The sequence below is a fragment of the Aspergillus caelatus genome, assembly GCF_009193585.1.
Source record: "Aspergillus caelatus strain CBS 763.97 unplaced genomic scaffold BDV27scaffold_111, whole genome shotgun sequence".
NCBI classification, from domain to species: Eukaryota; Fungi; Ascomycota; class Eurotiomycetes; order Eurotiales; family Aspergillaceae; genus Aspergillus; species Aspergillus caelatus.
This window is the reverse complement of record NW_022475374.1, coordinates 70,427-94,459: the sequence shown is the minus strand read 5'-3', so window position 1 is coordinate 94,459 and position 24,033 is coordinate 70,427. Positions and strand designations below refer to the sequence as shown.

At 48.3% G+C, this 24,033-nt stretch overlaps 10 protein-coding genes across 10 annotated transcripts; 5 read left to right on the top strand and 5 right to left on the bottom strand.

Annotated features, from left to right (window-relative positions):
• Positions 1-1,021: 1,021 nt before the first annotated feature.
• On the top strand, positions 1,022-3,357 carry BDV27DRAFT_165426 (transcription factor domain-containing protein; the record flags this gene model as incomplete). Its single annotated transcript, XM_032073928.1, has 4 exons — positions 1,022-1,045; positions 1,160-1,754; positions 1,821-2,506; positions 2,560-3,357. 4 exons carry the CDS (start codon positions 1,022-1,024, stop codon positions 3,355-3,357), a joined length of 2,103 nt encoding a protein of 700 aa, XP_031926635.1.
• Positions 3,358-3,583: 226 nt separating this feature from the next.
• On the bottom strand, positions 3,584-4,825 carry BDV27DRAFT_165424 (SDR family oxidoreductase; the record flags this gene model as incomplete). Its single annotated transcript, XM_032073927.1, has 5 exons — positions 4,581-4,825; positions 4,453-4,511; positions 4,011-4,385; positions 3,730-3,927; positions 3,584-3,667 (listed from the first exon to the last, which is right to left on the bottom strand). The coding sequence occupies exons 1-5, from the start codon at positions 4,654-4,656 to the stop codon at positions 3,584-3,586; spliced, it is 792 nt and encodes a 263-aa protein (XP_031926634.1). The 5' UTR covers positions 4,657-4,825.
• A 1,820-nt stretch (positions 4,826-6,645) lies between these two features.
• Positions 6,646-7,392, bottom strand: BDV27DRAFT_146054 (P-loop containing nucleoside triphosphate hydrolase protein; the record flags this gene model as incomplete). The annotated part of the gene is made up of 1 exon (XM_032070514.1): positions 6,646-7,392. One exon carries the CDS (start codon positions 7,390-7,392, stop codon positions 6,646-6,648), a length of 747 nt encoding a protein of 248 aa, XP_031926633.1.
• Positions 7,393-7,991: 599 nt separating this feature from the next.
• On the bottom strand, positions 7,992-9,349 carry BDV27DRAFT_158715 (NAD(P)-dependent alcohol dehydrogenase; the record flags this gene model as incomplete). Its single annotated transcript, XM_032072744.1, has 5 exons — positions 7,992-8,231; positions 8,302-8,860; positions 8,916-9,045; positions 9,109-9,271; positions 9,344-9,349. 5 exons carry the CDS (start codon positions 9,347-9,349, stop codon positions 7,992-7,994), a joined length of 1,098 nt encoding a protein of 365 aa, XP_031926632.1.
• Positions 9,350-10,362: 1,013 nt separating this feature from the next.
• Positions 10,363-11,553, bottom strand: BDV27DRAFT_165421 (L-xylulose reductase; the record flags this gene model as incomplete). Its single annotated transcript, XM_032073926.1, has 3 exons — positions 11,043-11,553; positions 10,717-10,971; positions 10,363-10,650 (listed from the first exon to the last, which is right to left on the bottom strand). Exons 1-3 carry the CDS (start codon positions 11,313-11,315, stop codon positions 10,363-10,365), a joined length of 816 nt encoding a protein of 271 aa, XP_031926631.1. The 5' UTR covers positions 11,316-11,553.
• Positions 11,554-12,003: 450 nt separating this feature from the next.
• On the top strand, positions 12,004-13,828 carry BDV27DRAFT_165420 (general substrate transporter; the record flags this gene model as incomplete). The annotated part of the gene is made up of 5 exons (XM_032073925.1): positions 12,004-12,148; positions 12,205-12,547; positions 12,617-12,784; positions 12,874-13,105; positions 13,175-13,828. The coding sequence occupies 5 exons, from the start codon at positions 12,004-12,006 to the stop codon at positions 13,826-13,828; spliced, it is 1,542 nt and encodes a 513-aa protein (XP_031926630.1).
• Positions 13,829-14,715: 887 nt separating this feature from the next.
• Positions 14,716-16,286, top strand: BDV27DRAFT_129790 (isopenicillin N synthase family dioxygenase). The gene is made up of 4 exons (XM_032067282.1): positions 14,716-15,044; positions 15,094-15,279; positions 15,365-15,739; positions 15,792-16,286. The coding sequence occupies exons 1-4, from the start codon at positions 15,008-15,010 to the stop codon at positions 16,193-16,195; spliced, it is 1,002 nt and encodes a 333-aa protein (XP_031926629.1). The 5' UTR covers positions 14,716-15,007; the 3' UTR covers positions 16,196-16,286.
• A 451-nt stretch (positions 16,287-16,737) lies between these two features.
• Positions 16,738-18,337, top strand: BDV27DRAFT_158711 (uncharacterized protein; the record flags this gene model as incomplete). Its single annotated transcript, XM_032072743.1, has 2 exons — positions 16,738-17,013; positions 17,864-18,337. The coding sequence occupies 2 exons, from the start codon at positions 16,738-16,740 to the stop codon at positions 18,335-18,337; spliced, it is 750 nt and encodes a 249-aa protein (XP_031926628.1).
• Positions 18,338-18,500: 163 nt separating this feature from the next.
• Positions 18,501-19,315, bottom strand: BDV27DRAFT_146049 (uncharacterized protein; the record flags this gene model as incomplete). The annotated part of the gene is made up of 4 exons (XM_032070513.1): positions 18,501-18,900; positions 18,934-19,011; positions 19,069-19,204; positions 19,285-19,315. The coding sequence occupies 4 exons, from the start codon at positions 19,313-19,315 to the stop codon at positions 18,501-18,503; spliced, it is 645 nt and encodes a 214-aa protein (XP_031926627.1).
• A 706-nt stretch (positions 19,316-20,021) lies between these two features.
• Positions 20,022-23,968, top strand: BDV27DRAFT_6634 (putative potassium/sodium P-type ATPase). The gene is made up of 5 exons (XM_032077237.1): positions 20,022-20,411; positions 20,468-20,594; positions 20,680-20,774; positions 20,873-22,799; positions 22,854-23,968. Exons 1-5 carry the CDS (start codon positions 20,140-20,142, stop codon positions 23,691-23,693), a joined length of 3,261 nt encoding a protein of 1,086 aa, XP_031926626.1. The 5' UTR covers positions 20,022-20,139; the 3' UTR covers positions 23,694-23,968.
• Positions 23,969-24,033: the final 65 nt, after the last annotated feature.

Genomic DNA, 24,033 nt, shown 5'->3' with positions numbered 1-24,033 from the left:
ACCTCATCGTGCGTGAAACGAGCCACCGAGAAGCAGGATTGCAACCCTGGTCAAATATATCACATGAGTCCTCATGATTCTAAACCTGCAGCAAGGGAAAGGGAATCTAGCAGCACCATTAACTCTTCAACGGCATCATGCTCGTCACAAACGACTGTATCTGGCCTTATGTACCCCAATAATGTGATGCCGTGCCAATGGAGGATATCAAACTTGCCACTATTCATCTACAGTACCTCACAAAGCAAGGGGCTCACGCACTAAATCTGGATAAAGACCATATTTCATAAAAGATTGTTCTTATGGTTCGTCCGATAACTAACAGATAGCAGGAAGTGCATCATTAATAAAGTATCCACATAGACAAAAGTTCTATATTGCTCTTTTATCTTCCTTGCGACATCCATCCTGCCTCTTGCCCTTGGGTATGTGGGAATTACGCCGGGTAGCTCTTCTTGGGTGAATCAATAGTGACGGTATACTCAGACTGCAAATAGAAATAGCTCAAGGGGGAGAAGGAAAAGAAGGTTATTAGAGACCTCTATATGAGCTATAAAATAGAATTCTCTGGATCTCTTGAGAACGTATTCCAGGGCGAAAGTCGGCACTTGGCCATCCGAGGAGTTTTCCGGTCTTCGGATACGGATACAGAGCCCCGCCGACAGGCTCACGTTTTCCCCGGTTCCCCAACCGACTTTGTGGGGTCATTTGAACCTACCCGTTAATGGAGGGGAATTGCTGGTCGTCGTGGTGCCACACGTGATACGGGTCGACTCACCTGGGGAAAGATCAAAATCACTTATCCGGAGCCAAAAGTGACCGTACATACTTTGCCAACGGACACAAACTCCGGTGAGGGCTACATCCCCCCAGACGACGCTCAAAAGCTGGTGCTCAGTAGTGGATGACTCAGGAGTCAGGACCGTCCCCGGACATTGCTTTTGAAGCTTTTACACAATAATGGAACAAGGTACTGGCGTAAGGGGGATGATGAATCTATCCAATCACGGGCCCGCCAAACATGCGTGTCGGGAATGCCGACGACGTAAGTCTAAAGTAGGTCCACGATGGTTAAATCCCGTCCTAGCAATTGCCGCAACCCAAGGATCGCGGGCTGCAGACCGGACTCATGCATGGCAATACTCTAAACTCGTGCTAGTGCGATCGTCTCGTGCCAAGTTGCTCGCTATGTGACAAGTTTAATCGGCGATGCCTTTACGAAACGTTGTCGAAGACCCCGTTAACCAGGCAATATTTGACTGAGGTCGAGGAGGAATTGACACGGACCAAGGCCCTACTCTCCGAGCTTCTACCTGGGTCCAGCCATGGCATTGCGAATGGCGAACGATTTACTTATCCTGAGCAGGATAGGGCCGGTGACCGGGGTCTGACGTCCGAAATCCCTAACCGCGAGGGATCATCAGAGCAGCCGGAGAGAGCCTATGTACCCCACAGCAATATCGGATCCGAAACTATTCCTGCTCCGGAGGTCCCCAACCAACCCTCGCTGGGTGTCTTCAGCGCTTCTTCGTCCACTAGTGGCCAGCTGTACGATTACTCTGCGAGGTGCCAGACAGGGATTTCCCACCGGGCCAATCGCCGAAGCCAGGACGCCGTAATGTCTATGGAGACGCCTCCTTCCGCCGGCAATGTTAACTTCGAATGGGATGAACGCACGGAGGACCAGGGTGGTGATGGGTTTGTGGATGGCATGGCTATTCTCCCTAGCCGTTCTAATGATAGTGGCTATTTAGGTATGTCTTTCGACTCCAAACTTCGCTGATTTCATTTGTTACAGAGATGGCTGACTCCCCAATAAGGCACCGCATCTGGTGCTGCATTACTTCGAATGACTAACTCTCAGTCCGGAGGGGAAAGACTTGATATGCCGGAACCTGGTCGCCCATTTGAAACAGCATCTTCCCACCAGTCACCAAGCGTTCCTTTCGCCTTGAGCTCTCTATCTCAACTAGAACCATTTGTCGATGCTTATTTTTCCCTTTATCATTGCTCGTACCCCATCATCCATGAAGCAACGTTCCGTGCGCAATTCATGGAGGTCATTCCACGGCCAACCAGCACTACCTGGCAAGTGCTGTTGTATGTGGTAGCAGCCTTGGGAGCTTTTACAGCTGCAGTAACCCCGACAGATGTGGATTTGGCCTTGTTCAAGGCGGCAAAGGCCCGCTTGACGATCGATGTACTGGAAACTGGTAGCCTAATTTTGGTACAAGCATTGACCCTGAGCTCAAACTACCTGCAAAAGAGGAATAAGCCAAACTCGGGGTATAACTATCTTGGGCTCGCTCGGAGAACAGCAATGGGAATCGGGTTGCACAAAGAGTTTCCCACTTCCAAAGCGTCTCCACTGGCAATGGAGATGAGACGGAGGGTTTGGTACTGTCTCTACATCTTCGATGTGGGCGCAATTATCACCTTCTCGCGGCCCTTGGAGTTTCCAGAACAGGGAATCGAGACTCGCCTGCCGTTAAACATCCATGAAAGCGTCAGTATTCACTAGCTTACAATCTAACCAGTCCAATGCTAAGACCTCAGTAGGGTATTACCGCCAGTACACAGGCCGTCCCATCCCCAATAACTGAAACTACCGTGTACACACATCTGCGGGCGCAAGCAATGTTCCATCTGAAGACCAACCTCATTTATACCAAGATTACTTCAACCTCATTTCCATCTGCTGCTGAGCTGATCGAACTAGATGACCGTCTCATTGGCGACTGGTTGGCGTCCCTTCCGTCCTTTTTTAGCGAAGAGGCCATCCAGGCGCCCAAATTTGCTCTCTGTCATTCGATCCTGAGATGGAGATATCGTAATCTCCGCATCCTGATGTATCGACCATTTCTGGTGGGCAAGTGGATGCTCAACTCCGACCAAGGCCCGGACGGCCTCCGTGAGAAGGATGATACCCATGTAGAACTTGCCATCCAACGATGCTTCGATGCCGCCCGCGAGTCTGTTGAGCTTATCTCATCGTTCTGGGCACAACATCAGAAAACAACGATGGCATGCTGGTATGGAGTATACTTCTTGTTCCAAGCGATCCTGATCCCCGTGATCTGCTTGCGGAACAATCCGTCAGATCCGGTCGCCCATGGTTGGCGTGAACAGATTCTCCAGGCAGTCCACACTCTCGAATCAATGGCGCCACTCAATGCGAACGCTGAACGATTTCTTAGAGTCATTCAATCTTTATGTGGCTGTTATCTGTACCCTCGTAGCAGTGGCTGGGAAGGCCCCATCCAAGAATCACCTGAGACACAAATCGCTAATCTATATCCTCTTATGTGGCCCACATTAGAGATGGCGCAACTTGATGGCGTAGATTCTGCTTTGTAAGTTGCCTTACTCACACAATTGTCACCACACACTAACACTCTGCGTCTTCTTCCCAGGCAACAATCTGTGATCAGCGACTTCATGCACCAGGTGACTGGCCTGCAATGACTGTGATATAATATCGAAGATGAGTTGTTACCTGGACCGGTCTATTATGCAATTGGTAATTCATTCCATCTGTTCTTTTTGGCATTCATATACATGGACATTCATTAACTGGAAATAATTAGGGAAGGGTATATCCACCATCGATCACTAGGTTCGCTCCTGTCATATAGCTCGACGCGTCCGACGCACAAAATACATATGCCTACAGGCATTCTTGGTTAGCGATAAGAACTACAACATATACCCTTGGAATGGACGTCTTACCCCCTTCAACTCGTATGTTCCAGCCATTCTGCGAGCTGGGATCATGCTGAGCCACTTCTCCCGCAGCTCTGGCGGGTGATGATCCAAGATTTCAGTCGCGACAAAACCAGGGGAGATGCAGTTCACGCGGCAAAAGTCTACCCACTCAACAGAGAGACATTTGGCCAGCTGAACAACTCCAGCCTTTGAGGCATTATACTAGGTATGACGACCCTTGTCAGAAAACACTCCTGGAGACTCTAGCACCAACGGAGGTGCCGGCTCACGTATACTCAACTTACCGCGGCTTGCTTCTGGGGCACATTGACCAACGCTGCGCTAACAGATGCGGTGAAAACGATATTGCCGCATCCTTGTTCCTTGAACACTCGAGCAGCAGCCTGGGCTGTGTAGAATGCGCCGTCCAAGTTCACATTCATGATTTGTTGCCACTGCTCCGTGGTGTAGTCCTCAGCAGCGACTGCGGTGGCGATGCCAGAGTTGGCAACCATGACGTCCAGCTTGCCAAAGTCACGAACAACTTTCTGGACGGCCGCTTCGATCTCCTTCTGGTCGCCCACATTGGCCTGGTACGCAGCGACTCTCACATTGTGGGCCTTGGCGATAGAGGCCGCTGTGCTCTCGGCTGTGCTGGAGGAGTTATAGATAATTGCAACCTGTTGAACAACCAGCATCAATATCACTATAGTCCATACCTAGATCAAGGCTTTCAAGAATACTTACATCGGCACCAGCCTCCGCTAACCCATTGGTAATTTCCAAACCAATACCCCTTGTACCACCTATAATCCAAAGCCAAAACTCATCAGTGTCACCAGCTTAAGACATAGACCACCGTACCCCAGACTTACCGGTCACAATAGCCACTTTCCCCTTCAGGCTAAACACCTGCATAACATGCTTGTTTTCGGGCTGCGCAAGAACCATATTGAGAATCTTCAAGTATCCTTGTGGTTCAAATATAAATAATAAATCAACCAAAAAGAAGTCCAAATTTGTACCCGTAGATGCACTCTAACACAATATTTCTCATCCAAAACCGAACCTCACAAAAAGCATATATACCTTCGAACCGTACAGTCCTGCTACAGAGGGGGGAGATAACAATCAAGATAACCCGCGTGGCGGTTCCACCCCACATCGGCATACCTTAGGGCCCGGCCGGTATCACCACTCCGAACGGAGACCCCGCTCCGTGGAAATGTGGGGTTCGGAGGACGGGTCCGTCCTCCCTCTATCATTATAACTTGGACAAGTAGGGCCAGTAGTGCGTTTCATTGGTAGGTCTTGATTCTTGCTGCGTCATTGTACATGAGTATTGAGCATGGAGAGTTGTATGGCAAGGCATAAGGGCGTTCTGGACAATCGCCGCGGCCCTAGGAATGTGTCCCTTTCCTCCCCTTAGTTCACAAACGCAAAGAGAATAACCCCACCATCGATGAGAGATCTAGTAGAGACACATAGACATGGAATAACCTCGACTAAGGAGTGAGTAAGCACATTCGCTCCGTCATCTCGCCTACACACCCGGAAGAGGTTGTGCAACTCGAGACGTGAAAGGAACTAAGTATAGAAGTAGCTGAATGAGAGTTGTATTGTTTTTCTGGACAGGTAATCTTCTGTAGTACTACGCAGCATGCGCATTGTAGTGAAATTGGAGACTGCACGCCAAAGGAGAGGGTGGCAGATATAGGTGCTGTTGAAAGCTCAAGAGCTATAATTGTGCGGTAAGTCTTGATTCGAATAGTTTAATATGGATATCCATTATCTGTGCTACATGAGAGTGGCCTGAAAGAGCCTGCAAATGTACTAACTTGAACTGCATGTCAGGCCGCCCATCATAAAAGTTGCCTGGAGTTCAGCTTTTGCTAGATACAGTGGTCATAGTACAAAATAGAGATACTCAAGCTTTCATTGTCAGTATATGAAAGAGGCGACCAATAGAGTAAACAAGAAAAGCAGACCAGCAAAAAATACTAACACAGAACGCATTCAGTATTGCCCAAAAAACGTCAATCTAATCATGTAATGGATAGTCCTGAAATAATCACTTGCTGCCTTTCTATGCCCTCGTAATCATTGAAGCATTGCACTTTGTGATCCCCAGGGAATCATGCTTCTTCCTTGTACACACACTTCCGGGTGTAACAGCCACCAACCAAAAGCAAGAACATCTCATTATCATGCATTATATAGTCACTCCTCTAATAAAAACTAACTTTACCCTCTACCTCACGATACTTGTAGACGATTTACATCTCTTGGCTCTGCCCAAAATAGTTGTCTCTTCACTAATCGTGAGCGATGTGAACTTTGCCGACGACTTTCCGAGGTGGATAGTTGCAAGTCGATGATCAATGCCCTGCCAACTCCTTCATTTCAAGCAATGTTTACATACCCAACGTCTTTGCGGAAGATTCTCAAAGCATTGATTTCCTTGTCAATCAGTAAATCTTCCCGGTCAAGCCATGGCGCTATGCTTCTCCCCATGAGCAGCAATCTCTCCCACCCCATGAAGAAAGTAAACTGTTGCTAAGTCGGTCATACCTTAGAATGCAAGCACAGTAAGAACCTTGGGCCCTCCTTAGGATTTTTTATGCCTGCGCTTCACGGGAGAATCCCTTCTACAGTCCCGACTTGCTTGCTTTTCTAATAATAGTATAGCCATATATAGCACAGGTAAGCTTGAATAGCGCACCATATTTCCCTAATAATATATTAGTAACTATTTTGTATTATGTTGACTCATATTGTATCTCTTTCTACTAGCATCCCCTTGTTGTCTCTACCCTAACATAAATGCCGGTCACTTACGACATTTGGAGGCATCTATACAGCATTCACCCATTTATGTCGCGAAATAACATGACTATAATTAAATATCTCTATACAATCCACAACGCTAACATAACAGGATCACTGCTCCCTAGTCTGACATTCAGGTGTACCGTTAATGACCAGGTCCGCGGGGCGACGCTTCTCAGAAATAGTCCGCCCATTGAGGAAATCGTTGTGATCCACCCTTCTAAAGCCATCCTCAAGAGTTGGTTCGATTCCCGCCTGAACATGTCGCTTTGCAACACGTTCCCTAGCTACCTGTAGGTCTGCCTCCACGAACACACGATAGTCGACCATAGATGCGATGTCCCGCCACTGCGGCTCGTCTAACAGCAAGTAGTTACCCTCCAGGATAAGGATGGACGTGTCTGGAGTGATGGATATACCGTCGGTGACGGGATCCTTCTTCTCGTGGTCAAATGAGGGTGCATGTAAAATGTCCGAGGAGGAGGGAGATGGAGGTGGAGTAGTCTGATTGTGAGAAGGGCTCGTGTCCTTTTCTGCCCATTTGCGCAACTGTTGAACGAACTTTATGAACCCAGCCACGTCGAACGTCCATGGAGCTCCTCGCCGGACATAGGCCTCCTCTCGGTTCGGAAGCTGGTCCAGTTCCGCGCGTGAAAGATGGAAGCCGTCCATCGGGACACACACGGTGTGACGGCGGATGTTCGCCGGCATTGCATTCAGACGCTCTGTGAGTGCATTTGCCAATGTGGTTTTTCCAGACCCTGGGGCACCTGCGATTGCGACAAGGAATCTAGGTTTGTCATGTACGATAGCGCGGCTATAGATTGATTCCACGACTTGCGCGTATACGGCGTCCATGTTGGATCAGAAGTCTGGATAGATCTCAAACAATATGCAAGTTGGTGATACCTGGTTTTATATCAGTCTATATACTTCGTACATTCAAGAAGGCGACATACCGTTGAATGAACTCAGCGAACGTTGGTAGATAGAGACTCTAATGGCACCTATTCATTAAAGGACTGAAATAAACTGTGAGAACCGTAGGAATAGATTCGGGACTCCTGCTCCGCTTTTAGGTGCAGTCGGTGCTTCAATATGGCAACATAGGCCCAGCCCCGCGGATCACAGTCGTCCGGTAATGCCAGAATCCCGGTATTATCTCCTAGCGGAGAACCCTTCAATTGGGCGTCGAGGTCTCATGTGGAGCTGCTGGCCCTGTATACCAACTCATCTTGCTGAACATGGACCGGAAAGGATGCTGGAGATCACTCCTCCCAGTTGATCCCAACATAGATAGAGACGCTCAATAGTGACCGGTATTATTCATAAACTAGGAAACATTTTGTAACGCTACAAGGTTTGGGATGCCTTTATTTGGCGTCTTTCAATTTTTAAATAACAGATTATTTCTCATTTTCATTTTTACAGTTCGTTAAACTCGATCAAGTCTTGTTCTATCGGCCCTGATATCCCTCGATAATCACTTTAATGACACTCTCCTTCCCTTGCCTAACCAGCTCAAAGGCTTGCTCTGCCTCCTCGAACGTATACCGGTTAGTAATGAGGCGCTTGACATCCACCTTTCCACTAGCAATTAGGTCCACGGCCGTCGAATAGCAACCAGTACTGTAACGAATAGACCCGCGGATAGTCAAGTCGCGAATACAGGCGGTTGTAATGGGGAACATAACATTCTACAAAGCCCGTTGCGTTAGCTTCCTTTTCCAGCTCCATGACCAGAATAAATTGCACGGTATCACTCACCTCACGTCCCATTCCAGCCTGAACATAGGTACCACCCTTCTTCGTCAGGTGGATTCCTGTCTGAATACAAGGCTGTGCGCCAGTAGCCTCAAGAACAACATCCGGGCCCTCGCCCAAGTCAAACTGCTCCTTAATAATCTTTGCCAATTTTTCACTCCACTCCTCAGGAGTCACGTCAGCCGGAGGCGGTGGGGGAACAAAGACATCGTCTGCGCCAAAGGTCTTCGCAAACTCTGCACGAGACTTGCTAATATCAACACCGATGACCTTCTTGGCGCCGTATGCCTTGCTGACAGCCTGGCAGAGGAGACCAATGGGGCCGCAGCCGAAGACCACAATCTTCTGGTTCGCCCTTACATTTCCGACCTTGGTAATCTGGCATGCGACAGCCACTGGCTCGACCATGGCGCCTTCCTCCATGTTCATATGATCGGGGATCGGGTAGCAGAAGTCAGATTGAGTGATGTAGTATTTCGACAAGGTTCCATCGTGGGGAGGTGTTGCTGCGAAACGGTCGTTCGGACAAAGGTTGTACGAGCCACTGTGGCAATACTCGCAGCTAAAATGCTCATTAGAGACCGCTGGCTGCCATCAAAAGACTCAAGGACACATACTGTCTGCAGGGAATACCAGGTTCGATGGCCACACGGTCGCCAACCTTCAGGTTCTTGACGGCCGAGCCAACTTCCATAACAGTGCCTGAGCTTTCATGGCCGAGAACGATGGGGCTTGTGAGAACGAAGTCTAAAATGTCATTCATTAGTGGACTTTCGTTTTTAAATGGGTTGTCGGTTTATTATGACCTACCGCCGATTCTGCCTCTTTGCCAGTAGTGCACATCGGATCCGCAGATACCTGTTTGCGCGATCTGAACGCGTACATCCCAGGGGTCCTGGAGCGCGGGCACTGGTCTATCTTCGAAGGCGACATCCTTAACAGCCTTGAGGACGAAGGAGGGGTTTGAGTCTTGCTATTTTTCCGAAATGTCACATTAGCAACCCGTTCCTCATAAATATACAAAAATACGCAAAGTACAACTTACCGCCATGATGGATCTATGTACTATGGAATTGTAGAACCCTGAAATGACGCTGGTACATCAAAAACTTCCAAATAAAAAAGTCTTTCCCGACAATAAACCATCTCATCAAAAGAAAAAAATCCCTATCTCCTGATATATACTCCGCAAAAACATACATCCATGTCTACCCCGCCAGATGAGCCCCAAACCCCACCCATCCACATCGACGTAATGCCGGGCCGGGCATGGCAGCCCGCCAATACCACCGTCCAGGGGGAATGTCGGTCCGGACTCCAGGCCCCGTCCCAAGGACCCCAGCCCGTCCGAACGGAATGGGGCGTCCGTCTCGGCTAGACCTCCTCGGACGGTGGGCTGACGGACACAAATATCCCGAATTCAGACAGTCCATGGTTTTGTTCGGCACGCACGGAATATTTTATGGGGTGCCCTTGTCAATGTTAGTTGAGGTCGATGGGTGTTGCTCCACTTGTTGTCTTGGTCTTGGTTTATCTTGGAAGGCATGTCTGGCGTTGGGGGCTGGTAGGACTTTATTGGTAGTACTTTTGCTTACATTGCATAGTTGTGTCGCCGGTATTAATTTAACTAGAGTATTATGTGCTTAAGAAGTAGTAGTGCTCATGGATTGTAGTGGATTAAGAGATAAAATTATGTGTGCGGTGGATATCTGTGTTACTGTGCGAAATACATAACTATTTGCGGAAGTAAACTGAAGTTATAGCAATGCAGGATAAAAACACGAAAAATGACCAAATGAAACGATAAAAGATTTAGAGCTCAGAACTTTGAAATTTTTGGCATAAGGAAACAAAAGTTTTAAAAACTGCGTCAAATGTATTGTGGCAAAGAAATGGTATTTCATAGCTATAGTCGTAACAACAACATACTAAAAAACATGACGGAAAAACAAAGCGGCACCATTGAATGCATCCCAAATGCCTCAATTGAAACCCACGAATCAAAACCCTTTTCACCCGATCTATATGCTCTAAAAATCAAATCATCAAAAGGAAACAAAGCATCTACCGGCAAGTGTAGCCACCATCGACCACAATATCCGAACCCGTGGTGTAAGTGCTTGCGTCGCTGGCAAGATACAGATAGACACCCTTAAGCTCTCTGGGATCAGCATCACGCTTTAACGGGGTGAGGCTGTACCATTCCTCCTTCATCTCGAATGGGCAGTCACCACTGATAGGGGTGTCGATGTATCCGGGGCTGACAGAATTTACCCGAGCGAAACCAGCCCACTCGACGGCCAAAGACTTAGCCAGGTGGATAACACCAGCCTTGCATGCGTTGTAACAGGCCTAGAGAATATCCAGTCAGTTGTCTGTGCCGACCTAAGCGGTGACGAGAGATAAAATGCGACATACCTGTTGCTGAGGAACGTTAGCGGCATGACCCGACATGGACGCAGTAAAGATCATGTTGCCTGAGCCCTGCTTGCGGAAGATCTCTCCAGCTACACGCGCACAGTAGTAGGCACCCGAGAAGTCAATGTCTACCACACGGTGCCAGTCCTCAAGACGGTCATCGAGACCGCCCGCCTTGGAGGGGATTCCGGCGTTGGCGATCATCACGTCCAGACGCCCGAAGTCAGCAACAACGGCCTGGGTAGTAGCCTCAACCTGTACAATATCATTGTTAGTGGCTAGTGATAAAAGGGCAATGTGATATTCATGGTAGTGTGGTTGCTCACTTCATTGAAGTTCTGGACCGAGCACTTGTACGCCTTGCACTTCACGCCGAAGTCCTTGGCAATTGTGGCAGCCCGGTTATCAGCCTGGCTGGAGTTGTTGTACCAGAGAGCAACATCAGCACCAGCTTCAGCTAGTGCCCGACCGACTTCGTAGCCGATACCACCCGAGCCACCAGTAATAATAACGACCTTGCCGTGCATGTCAAACATCTTGAAGACGCTGTCCGGCAGCGTGGGGTTTGGCCAACGGATACTCTTCTGTACAGAACCCATTTTGTGAGATATTTTAACGTCGGAGATGAGAAAGAATTTGATACAATGCGTGTTAAAGATGAAACACAATCAAAAGTAATGGTTTGCAGGAGTGTGATATCTCTTGACATCCATCTGGTCTCAGTAGCATATTTTATACCCCCCATCTTTCCCCAAGGTCCACGGCAACGGCTACCAGGACTGTGAAGCCCATCACGGACTCTGAATCCATATCTCCCACTTCGCATGTCACTGTCCGTCACCCCGTACCCCGTACCCATGACCCACGCGAGGAAACTCTGTAGCATCATGCGAGACCGGACATCGCAGTCCGCTGGAAACGGCCCCGCCTGTCCGTTCCATCTCTAAGCTCGATTCGGCCATAGACACGAGTCAAGCCCCACGCCTGTGCTCGGCACCGAAAAAGGCTCAAATAACTCTACTAGTAATGCTTTAGCCGGTTTACCCCCGCATGCTGCCACCAGTTAAACTTTCTGGGGTAGTCTCAGCCCCGGTCACGGGATATGACCAACCCTGAGCCTGCCGTATCAGCGACGTTGGATGGAGATGGGGCCATCCCTACACAATGCCTTGGTCAATGATGTAGCCTCCATCCGTTTATTTATATACCCGTAAATCGGACTAGTTTGCGCACGCCCTACTTGAACCCGACCCTTGTCTGGTTTCACATCATAACTATTAGGCCATTATGAAGGATCAAGATATTGTTGGAGAGGCACTCGCTGCCGTTCTCCCCCAGCACGACAAGCCCTGGTTCAGGGTACCCCATCTTCTGAAGCTCAATCTCATCCTGCTGGTTCCATTATTATCATCGGCTGTTGCGGGATACGATGGTAAGTGCCAGATTGCTCTCTTGGTGATGTAAGGCAACTAATTCAGGGGGTTGCAGGTTCGCTGATGAACGGATTACAATCTATCCCTGAATGGAAAAGCTATTTCGGAAACCCAAGTGGCTCTACTCTGGGTGTCGTGAATGCAGCCCAATCCATTGGAAGCGTGGTGTCCTTGCCGGTCGTGGGATGGCTTTCTGACCGACTAGGCCGACGCTTGACACTGTTGTTGGGTGCATTCACCATCGTGGCCGCATCTGCAATTCAGGCTGCCTCTGTTAACTATGGCATGTTCGTTTTCTCACGAGTCCTCGTCGGTGTTGGATCTATGCTTGTAGTTCAACCTGCACCCATGCTCATCACGGAGCTGGCATATCCCACCCATCGTGGAAAGTATACCAGGTATGTCATTCTGGAAAACGAACAAAAGATAGATGCATCGTGGACTGACGCGGATGCCTCCATCAATAGTGCCTTTTGGACAATGTATTACTTGGGTGCCATCCTGGCCTCGTGGACATGTTACGGGACACAGAGAAATATGACAGACGACTGGACATGGAGGATACCGTCTATCATCCAGGCAGGGTTTCCCATTGTCCAAATATTATTCTGGTGGTGTGTACCGGAATCGCCAAGGTATGGTTCTCATGGCTGTTACAGTAGCCCTCTACTGGTCTAGTCATCCTAGGTGGAATACGGAGCGCTTGTTCTAACAATCACGTCAGATGGCTCATTGCGAACGATCGACGTGAAGAGGCAGAGGTATTACTCGCCCGTTTCCACACTGATGGAGACGCCGGTCACCCTTTGGTTCAATTCGAAATGTCGGAGATCATTCACACTCTTTCGATGGAGGCTCGAGCATCTCAGGTACCATGGTCGACTCTGGTCAAGACCCCTGGAAATAGAAAGAGAACATTCATTGCGATCTGCGTCGGAGCCTTCGCTCAGTGGAATGTAAGTGAATCTGTTATTTTCTGTCATCTTAACCAGACCCACACTAACCACGGTTTTCTCCTTGCATAGGGTGTCGCTGTCGTATCGTATTATCTCACTCTCGTCCTCGACACCGTCGGAATAACCGATTCCGACACACAAACCCTGATCAACGGCCTGCTACAAGTCTTCAACTTCATCGCAGCAGGCAGTGCAGCCTTACTAGTAGACCGGCTCGGTCGACGAACATTGTTCCTTTGGTCTGCCGCGGGAATGCTAGTCTCATTCGTGATATGGACCGCCTGCTCTGCTGTCTTCGACACTAGCCAAGCCGCGCCGCTCGGTAATACTGTGATTGCCTTTGTGTTCATCTTTTATTTCCATTACGACATCGCATACACCCCTCTTCTGTTGGGCTATCCTACTGAAATCTTCCCTTACTCAATCCGAAGCAAGGGCGTGACGACAACACTGTTGTCCGTGTACTCCTCATTGGTTATCCTTGCGTTCGTCAACCCAATTGCGTTGGAGAACATCGGGTGGCATTATTATATCTTCTTTTGCTGCTTTGACCTCCTCGTTCTTGCTGTGACTTTCTTCATGTTCCCGGAGACAAAGGGTCACTCGCTTGAGGAAATTGCCCGGATTTTCGATGGACCGTCGGCGGGAACGGGTGAGCTTGAGGTCGGCAAGAAAGATTATGATGAGACCATCACACGGGAACATGCCGAATATGCTGGCTAATGGCCTGTGGCTCTCACAGGTTTCACTCTTTTGTCAACTGGCGGTAGGCTCGGTCTCAAGACTCAAGATATCAGTAATGGGCGTTCGTCGGTTCGTTTGATAGCGGTGTATTTTTTCTTTTTTTCTTTTTTCTTTTTTTCTTTATATGTAAACAATTTGTCGGGCTAAGGTCAAGATAGAGAGAATAAACATCTCCCCACTACTACAGACATTAACTTACTCCACGTCTGAGTTTTTAACAGGCGTATACGTACGACTTCTTCGAATTTTCTACGTACAGGCGGGCTTAGCCGAGCAACAACCACATTTCCTGTCACTTGACAACCAGACGCATTAGACGGAGATCATTTCATCGTCTGGTAATTCCTGCGATGGGTATTCACCGACCCGCCCCCGGTAACAGCGGATGTGCTGGAGTGCCTCTGCTGCCATATTGATACCCTGACGATAGGAAGAAAGCTTGTCCATGTCTTTCGCGACGAGCCCAAGCTCTTCGCCAAGGACCCAAGGATTGTGGAGAATAAGTAAGACCCGACCAAGTTTAGTGTCGAATTGATCCCCCCTTTGGAGACTAAGCAGCTCTGCAGCCCCTTGGACTGCGAGTGGAGCTGTGTTATAATAGCAGGCGATGAATACTCTGGGTCTTGATTTGCAGATCAATACCATGACCTGGTTTCTGACTAGTCCAGTGCGAGAACTTCAAAGTATTGAACTGTTGCAAATGTGTTGAAAGGAGGCTAACGTATACAGGCTTCATGTATGCGTTGCCAGGTGGTCACTACAGCAAATTTACTGCTGCCAGCCACCAATAATTAGTCAGCCTCCAGATCTGGCTGACGTAAAAAAGCTTGATACTGTCTTGGAATAAGTCTTGGTGTCATATTAGAATTACTGATGCTATCGAGGCGGGCTTATCTGATAGAACGTTTGACCTCTTAAGATGAGATATGCACGTTCGCGATAAGGGACTGTCGATCAGCATTCACATGAGGTATCACGGGAGATCGCGGACTCGGAGATACTACAAGTACCGACAGACATATATTCACGAGCCATCCTCAGCCGGTTCCGTGCTTAGCCCAAACAACTAAACCCATCTAACTGCTATAAAGCCTACGAAGGCATTTTCTGTAGCTGTTCCAGTCTAGTGGCCTCCAGTGCATCTGGACCACAACAACAATGAGTGTTAGAGAACCGCCAGTCATCGACTTCGCGCGTTAGTTTCCAACCTTGACCTTCTGGTTATATACTAATCTGGATCGCAGCATTCTATGGCCCAGAGGGCGCCGCAAAGGAACAGTTAGTAAATGAATTGCGGCAAGCATGCATGGAGTTCGGTTTCTTCCAACTCATCAATCATGCCATTCCAGCGAGTCTGCAGGAATCTGTGCTTCAGCAGAGCAAAGAGTTCTTTGAGCTTTCAACACCAACAAAAGAAAAATATAGCAAAGGTATGTACACCCCATGAACATAGAAAATCATAGTTGGAGTCATCCATGGAAGCATAAACTAAACTCATACATATAAATCATGTAGATATTGGGGACGATAATCGCGGATACGAATGCCTTCGGGCGCAGAACTTCGAGAAGCGAGGCAATGGTGACCTCAAGGAAGGTTTCTACTTAGGCAAAGATCTTCCACTTGATGATCCACAGGTGGTGGCGAAAAAGTTTGGCCAGGGACCTAACAAGTACCCTTCGGAAGTTAGCGAACCAGCTAAATTCAAATCTGTCATGGATGAGTATCATGACGCGATGACCTCACTTGCGATGGGGATTCTGAGAATGTTAGCACGCACTCTGGGATTAGAGGAAACTGCTTTCGATGCATTCTGCATACATCCGATTGCTATCCTTCGGCTCCTACACTATCCGCCACAGGATCCTGACAGCTCGGATATCGAACGAGGTAAGCATTACTTCCCATTTCTCATGATTAGTTCTGACTTTAGTTGATATAGGAATTGGCGCACATACGGATTTCGGTGCGATCACCATTCTTCTTCAAGACACAACGGGTGGCTTGCAGGTTTGGAACAATCTCTCGTCGGAATGGGTAGATGTGACACCTGTACCGGGCGCCTATGTCGTGAACCTAGGGAATATGATGATGCGATGGACAAATGATCGCTATCTATCTAACCTTCATCGGGTGATCAACAAGAGCGGCAAGGAGCGCTTTAGTGTTCCATTTTTCCTATCTGGTAATCCGGACTACATAGTCGAGTGTCTCCCGACCTGCATCGGGGAGGGACCTAAATACCCTCCCATTACTGTGGCTAGATGGATGGCTGGACGATACGCGGATACATATGGTATATCGAACGATGAGGGAATTGCTGAACTGCGAGAAGTGCCTTCATGAGAGGTATACTGTGGGAAGAAAGAGGACGCGCAGATCCAGCACACAGTTGATGGTCAATAAGAATAGCTCTGTGAGCTTATGCATTCGTCTATCGTGGAGTGTGTAGAATTGCTATTGGTTGATGATTACAATTAGTAAATAGGAAATTGATCTACCTAACCTTGAATGGATCTGTAAATTTAATGTGATTATCATGATAATATATGCGCTTTATCACGTAGACTTGGGCGGTCCCAACGTGATTAGAAGGCTGTACTACTCTGCCCTTGTCTCAGCCACGTGCCATCATCGCAATTTTCCCATGCTGTTTAACCCTCCATAGCATGGATCTCGTCACCCAGCTTTCACAAGCTTTTTATTCTTCCTCAGCATCTGCCAATGCCGTATATTCCTAGTCAAATTGAACCATCAACATATCATGTCCGAACACCCGACCGAGAAAGAATCCAACCAAGCAGTACAGCAGCTGGAGGAAGCATGACAGCGCGACTTGGAAAGGGAAAGACAGAACTTCGAAGAAGATAAGGCATGGAAAAGGAACGATGCCTGCTCACCCTGGTTCGGCGGAGGCGTGGCGGGCTGCGCGTGCCAGACTACGAGATGAGCCGCCACCGAGATTCCCTATTGTTATGACAAATTTCATGACCCCTCAGAAGGTGCAAGAGCCTGCTGATCTGCCGTCGCTACCAGAGATTGGATGGACAACCACCACTGGATTTGATCAGGAGGAGCTTGATCACCTGCGGAGGTTACAGTACTGCGTTTTTACCGGCAGCGGCCGGTTCCTTCATTTGAAAGAAACCACTATCGGGGAGAAGGTTCGTGTATGATTTGAAGGCGATTATTTTCTCGCCTGGTCAGCACATGCATATAGGGGTGATGAGTAAACAAGACGGATGAGTGAGTGGCGGTGGGATGTATAAGCATGACGATTAGCTTTGTTTTATAAGTATGTACGTAGGGCTTATGTGGCTATGAATGGTAATTCTTAGGGTTACATGGAGCTTGTTGTTGTAAGGTCAACATTAGCAAATAAACCTTTTAAACCAAAAGTCTAGCTTTGCATATCTTGTCCTGTTTTTGACTGTTTATCTCATCAAGTTCATGAGGACTAGGTATCTTCCTTAAGCTTCGGCATAACCCTCTCCCCAACGCCTGATTTGTGAATGTTTGGTTCAACTCATTCATTCTGTTTGAGCGCAGCAGGCATAATCGCAGTTACGGGGTGATCATAATAGATGATTGCTTTTACAATTTGCTTCGGGCCTGCAACTCTCCACGGACCATCTGGACCCACCGTAGCATGCGTGGCACAGTCGTCGGTGATTCAAATGTGATATTCCGTTGGGTTGGCAAGGAGTAGAGACGATAGCGTGCTTTGAGGCGCCACCGCATAAAATTGGAGTGTGTCAAAGAAGCTCTTCCCCGCTCCGCCAATTTATTTTCCCCAGACTATGCCTATCCGACTCTCCGAATTCACCAAACCTTTGGATACACACTGATCACCTTGCTAAGCTTCTCCTTCTATCATTTTGATATATACTGTTGGGGATAAAGTGTTCAAGGCACGACCTTGATGTCTATGGCATTGTGGTCGAGTGGGATTGATATATATCTCAAGCAGTTTGCATCAAATTCCTTGGACAACGCTTCTGAGCCTGTGGAAAGACGATGTCAGAACAGCCTGACGAGAACAACCTACTAAGGGCTCGATTTGAAGACCAGCGGAAACGAAAGTTTGAAAAAGATAAGGCGAGAAAAAGCAAGGATTCCTGCTCGCCTTGGCCAGTGGAGGCATGGCAGGCCGCGTGGGCAGCGTCAGCAGCTGATGTAAAGCGAGAACCGAGATTCCCGATCATCATTACCGATTTTCTGACACCTCAGAATGTAAAAGAGCTTGCCGGGCTCTCATCACTCCCCGAAACGAAATGGACGATCACCACAGGATTTGCGGATAAAGAACTCGACAATCCAGAAGAATTACAGTATTGTATTGTTAATGGATATGCGCAGCTTGATCGCGTGGAAAGGGGCTCTATAGGAAAGGAGGTTCGTGTCTGGTGTGAGGGCAAGAAAATAATCACTTGGTCAGCACATGCAGAAGCACAGAAGATCGATGGTACAAAAACGACCGATCATTGAGTGTGGTAGAGAGAACGGAATGGGAATAAAGGAGTTTGCGAGTCTTGGATTTACAACAACAAGGTTTTGATGTCCAAACAGCTTAGCTTGACTTTGGTATTTGGTAGTGAATCGACGGACAACGGGTATTTTCGAACTTCTGCTAGCTGTACCTTTCGTTGCTTCACCAGGGGTTTCTATAAACTTCTTTGAGATGCTCATGTGGAATCTGGGAGTCCTCGCTTCTAAACGCGCTATCCCACGCCTCAACATCAGCAGGCTCTTGCTCAAGATCATTATTATCATGAAAGATCTGCACAATAACACTTGTCTCTTCCAGGGGCTGTCTGCATACATTTTCCATCGCATCCCAGAGTAGGGGTGCATATCTTCGTCCCCAGACGACACGAAAGTAAAGTGACGGATACTGATGATGGCCAGCATGGTATTGAAGTAGATCATATAGCAAACCAAAGCGAAGGCCTGTCTGTGATATCGGCAGTGGCAGAGGTGGTCCTGGCTCGCTGGGGAATACAGGTTCCAGTGATAACGCTGCTGGCTGAGGGTTGTCGGTAATGAGCACCCTGGATATAGTTGTCCAGTCTCCATATTCTTACCATCCGTATCCCAGTGCTGGCGGCGCTGGTTGTGAAACTAACATTCGTCGCCAACTTGCACCTGACCGAGTAAACGCCCTATGCCGGCGGGCAAGCTATCCTTTCATATGGTCATTATCCCGTCCATCAGCCCACCAGGCAAGATTCGTGTAGAAGTAATTTGCGCGATGGTAGTTGCCGACCCCATTGAGATTGAAAAATACAGACCCAAAGTGCTTTTCAAGCGGAGGATTGAAGGAGACCACAATTTCTAATGAGTAAGGGTTGTCAGCTGATCATCAAGGTTTAGCAGCAATTATTACTGAACTCATCATATCCTTTTCCGTACTATAGCCGCTTCTCATAATATACGTTCAATATGATGAAGCAAAAGATAATTCATGGCTAGAAAATATTACGTAGCAGAGGAGCTGTAGATCTAACAACTTGGAAAATCTAGGTACATACATTCGGCTAATATGTATAGGCTAGGACAGGAATTGCAAACACAATGCGGACGACAACGCCTCTTATGTTCTCGGCTAGTTTCATCAAGTAATATACTTTCCTACTGCCCTGACAGACTTCACCGACAGAGAAACAGAAACAAAGAAGCGGGATTAGCAGTAAAGTAAAGATCGACAGCTCAGCCACGATGCCGAGCAGCCGCGGTGGATTGATGTAGGACGCCTGGTAAAGGCGACGGTATAAATATTTCCAGATCCTCGCAAGTGACACCCGCTCACGTGGCCAAGGTACTTTTCTCGCGTCACGACTCGTTCTGGATTCGTTGTCGACACCCGCGACGAATCATCACGCACGATCCCCTCCGTCCCAAGATCTCCCGGATGAGTTGTCCTCCAATCTCAGCATGCCTAGACCACCTTCCAAGCCATTAGCGCCCCCGGCACCAAGGCTCCGTGGTCAAGCTCCGTTGGGGATTCGCAAAGATCAATGAAGTCGGCCAAGATACTAATGTTTGGTTTCCAATAATATGTCAGGAGCGCAAGGAGAACCCCTCACTACCTTGCCTCTCCCGCAGCTAGAGCTGTGCTATAAGTGGTTCTCCCGATATCCCTAGAAACTATCTGGATTGGAACGCCATTCTCTTTGAACGGCCTCTTTCCTCTCTCAGCCACATCCGCTCCTATTCATCCCATCCCAGTCTAGCATTTCCAGTGAGGTCCAGGGCAAACACTTTCCCTCTCTTTTCATCTACTCTTTTGAATGGGCATTGAAACGTCTCCACCCGATGTCGAAGAATCGACGGAGCCTCCTATATGTCCTTATAAGAAGGAATCTAAGTCGCAACCAAATAATCACCCCAGTGATGTAAAGCAGGATCCCCAGGCCGAAACCCGGACACAGGAGCAGAATCCGACGTCATTGAAATTCGCGCCGAATAGCTCTACTCGCCAAGATGATTTTCGCAGTTTGTTACAGTATGCTCACACAGTCGAGCCAGAGCAACTGGCTGTCCTTCTTGACGTTGATGCTCGGTAGGCTCCCTTTATATTTGAAAAGGGCATCAAGCCACATACTAATTGGGCATAAGTCATGGCCTTTCCAGCACTGACTCGGCCGCTCGCCTACAGCGGGATGGACCCAACAGGGTCCGGGAAATGGAGGGTTTATCCATATGGAAAATACTGCTGAGGCAAGTTTCCAACAGTTTAACCTTAGTATGATGCCTGCCTATATACCTTTTAGTTTCTGCATCTCCGATGTAGGGCGCACGTTTTCCATTCTCCTAACCACATAGCATAGGTTCTTCTGATTACCATGGCGATATCCTTTGGTATCGATGACTACATCGAAGGAGGAGTGATAACCGCAGTCATCCTCCTCAATATTGTTGTCGGGTATGCTTCTTTCTCCCTCCTCTCGTGTGAACCTATAGTACTATTGATGTTGCGAATTGCAACTCGCTGATTACTGAAGCTAATATTTGTTCATCTAGATTCGTCCAAGACTACCGCGCAGAAAAGACAATTATGTCTCTGCAAAGACTATCCGCACCTGTATGCAAGGTTCTGCGCGATGGCCGAGTTTCCTCTGTAAAGGCCGAGTCTCTGGTAGTTGGCGATATCGTGCAACTAGCGGTAGGCGATATCGTCCCTGCGGATATGAGACTATTCGATGGTATGAATGTCTCAGTGGACGAGGCATTGTTGACCGGGGAATCCTTGCCGGTGACCAAAACACCACATATCACGCTGACCTCCCATGATGTACCCCTTGGTGACAGAACAAACATGGCATATTCTGGGTGCAGCACCACACAGGGTCGAGCCACAGGAGTCGTTACTGCTACGGGGATGAAGACGGAAGTCGGAAAAATAGCTCAGCTACTTCAAGACAAAAGGGACCAGGGCAGTGCCAACCCGTTTGTTCGGGCGTTCCAGAATGTAAAGTCTACGACCAAAAACATTCTAGGGCTCGTTGGGACACCATTACAGGTGAAGCTGAGCAAATTTGCCCTTCTACTTTTTGGCCTGGCGGTGCTTCTGGCTATCATTGTCTTCTCCGTTAATAAGTTCGACATCCAAGGGGAAGTGTTAATCTACGGGATATGTGTTGCAGTGGCGGTCGTACCTGAGTCCTTGATAGCAGTGCTTACCATCACCGTGGCAGTGGGTACAAAGGCAATGGCTAAGGGAAATGTCATTGTGCGTAAGCTACAATGCCTTGAGGCTGTTGGTGGAGTGACTAATATATGCTCTGATAAAACTGGCACCCTCACACAAGGCAAAATGATTGCAAGAACCGCGTGGATTCCACGTGCTGGCACGCTTACAGTCAGCCAAACAACCAACCCGTATGACCCAACAAGTGGGTCTGTTCAAATTGACGAAGTGGACTGGAAGCCGCACGCAATGCAGGGTAACGAAGCACTGACTACCTTTTTGAATACCATTTCACTATGCAACCTTTCGACTGTACAAAAGGAACAGCAGCCAGGACCGTCAGAAAAGGAGCCTGGACATGGTGAACAAGTGAGGTGGACTGCGGTCGGAGAGCCTACTGAAATTGCCCTTCACGTCCTCGCAATGCGCTTTGGCCTCGGAAAGGCAAGCATACTGCAAGACAGCAATCTACAACTTCATACCGAATACCCATTTGACTCGTCAATCAAGCGGATGACGGTGGTTTACCGTAGTCCTGAAATGGGCTTGAACGAGGTATATACGAAAGGGGCTCCAGAGGCAGTTATTCCTAGATTGAATAGCGGCGAGATAGATAAGTCTTCGATCCAAGACACTGCAGACAGAATGGCTGGAGAGGGGTTGCGCGTTCTTTGTGTCGCTTACAAAAGAATTCCTATTGATAATGACTCTGAAGTCTCCTCGCGAAGCACAGCTGAATCAAATCTAAGTTTCGGCGGGCTCGTGGGGCTATATGATCCTCCTCGTATTGAGACTGCTGCAGCAGTGCGGAGATGCCAGATGGCAGGTATCGGGGTACACATGTTGACCGGTGATCATATTCGGACAGCAACAGCTATTGCATCAGAGGTTGGCATATTAGACCCCATTATGGGAGCGAAATCCAGCCGATTGGTGATGGCAGCAGAGGATTTCGACCGACTTTCCGACATTGACATAGATGCTATCGAGCAGTTACCGCTCGTCATCGCGCGATGCAGTCCAACTACAAAGGTCCGAATGGTGGAGGCAATGCATCGGCGTAACGCCTTCTGCGTTATGACCGGTGATGGAGTTAATGATTCGCCGGCTTTAAAGCGCGCAGATGTGGGTATAGCAATGGGAAAAAACGGAAGTGACGTGGCTAAGGAAGCTGCCGATATGGTTTTGACCGATGATAACTTCTCGTCCATTGTAAAAGCCGTCGAAGAGGGAAGACGACTGTTTGATAATATTCAAAAGGTACACTTACTGCTTTGGAAGAGGTTATATGGCTTTCGCTAACTGCCTTCCCAGTTCCTGATGCACCTACTCATCTCAAATATCGCACAGGTCGTCCTACTACTCGTCGCTCTGGCATTCAAAGATGCAGAGGGAAACTCGATATTCCCTCTCTCTCCGCTAGAGATCTTGTGGGCTAACCTAGTTACCTCGTCCTTTCTCGCGATAGGTCTGGGGCTTGAAGAGGCCCAGCCCGATATCATGTATCGCCCCCCGCATGATCTGAAAGTGGGAGTATTCACCCGAGAACTCATCACTGACAAAATGATATATGGAACCTGCATGGGCTCACTGTGTCTTGTGGCTTTTGTATGTGTTATCTATGGAAAAGGCGATGGCACCTCTTCTATGGGGCACGATTGTAACGAAGCATGGAATGAAAGCTGTGGAGTTGTTTTCCGGGCACGAGCGACAACATATGCAACTTTGACCTTTTTACTTCTGGTTACTGCCTGGGAGGTAAAGCACTTTACACGATCCCTATTCAACCTTGATCCGGGCAGATATCCCGGCAGGCTGTCTGTTTTCCATTCCATCTGGCGTAACCGGTTTTTATTCTGGGCCGTGGTCGCTGGATTCGTGATCGCTTTTCCGGTGATCTACTTGCCAGCAGTCAATCGGATTGTTTTCAAGCATCAGGCAATCGATTGGGAATGGGGCGTTGTATTCGGGTGTGTCGTGGTCTACCTAGCGATGGTGGAGACCTGGAAGGCGACGAAGCGAGCCTTCGGTATCGGCAGCGGCAAGAATGCCACTCTGACTCTGGAAGATGCTGAGACGAGGGCTGGTCTTGCATCACCCGTGCTGACTCTAAGTGCCAACGCCAGTGTTGATGCCAGCGTAGAAATGAAGTAGTGGTGGAAGGATCTCCCATCGGGGAAGAGAATTAAGGTGGAGGCTGCCTTATGTTCAACCATAGGCCATCTGCAGGTTGTTTGTTCTCCACATCTTGAGGCTTATCGAGGCGTTCAACACGCCTTCCTTGATTTTCTTTCTTACGTTCTGTTTTTTTTTGTTTGTTCTCGCGTGAATCGTGCCCCTATGATTTATGCCCAATCCTAGTACAGTCGCTCATTACTATCCGCATAATTACTATTTGTGCGACCAGAATGGAAACACTTGCTCTCCTGCCATTGCAAAACAATAGGAACCGTAACTTAATTGCCTCGGCGTCCAACTATCGCGCGGAAATCGG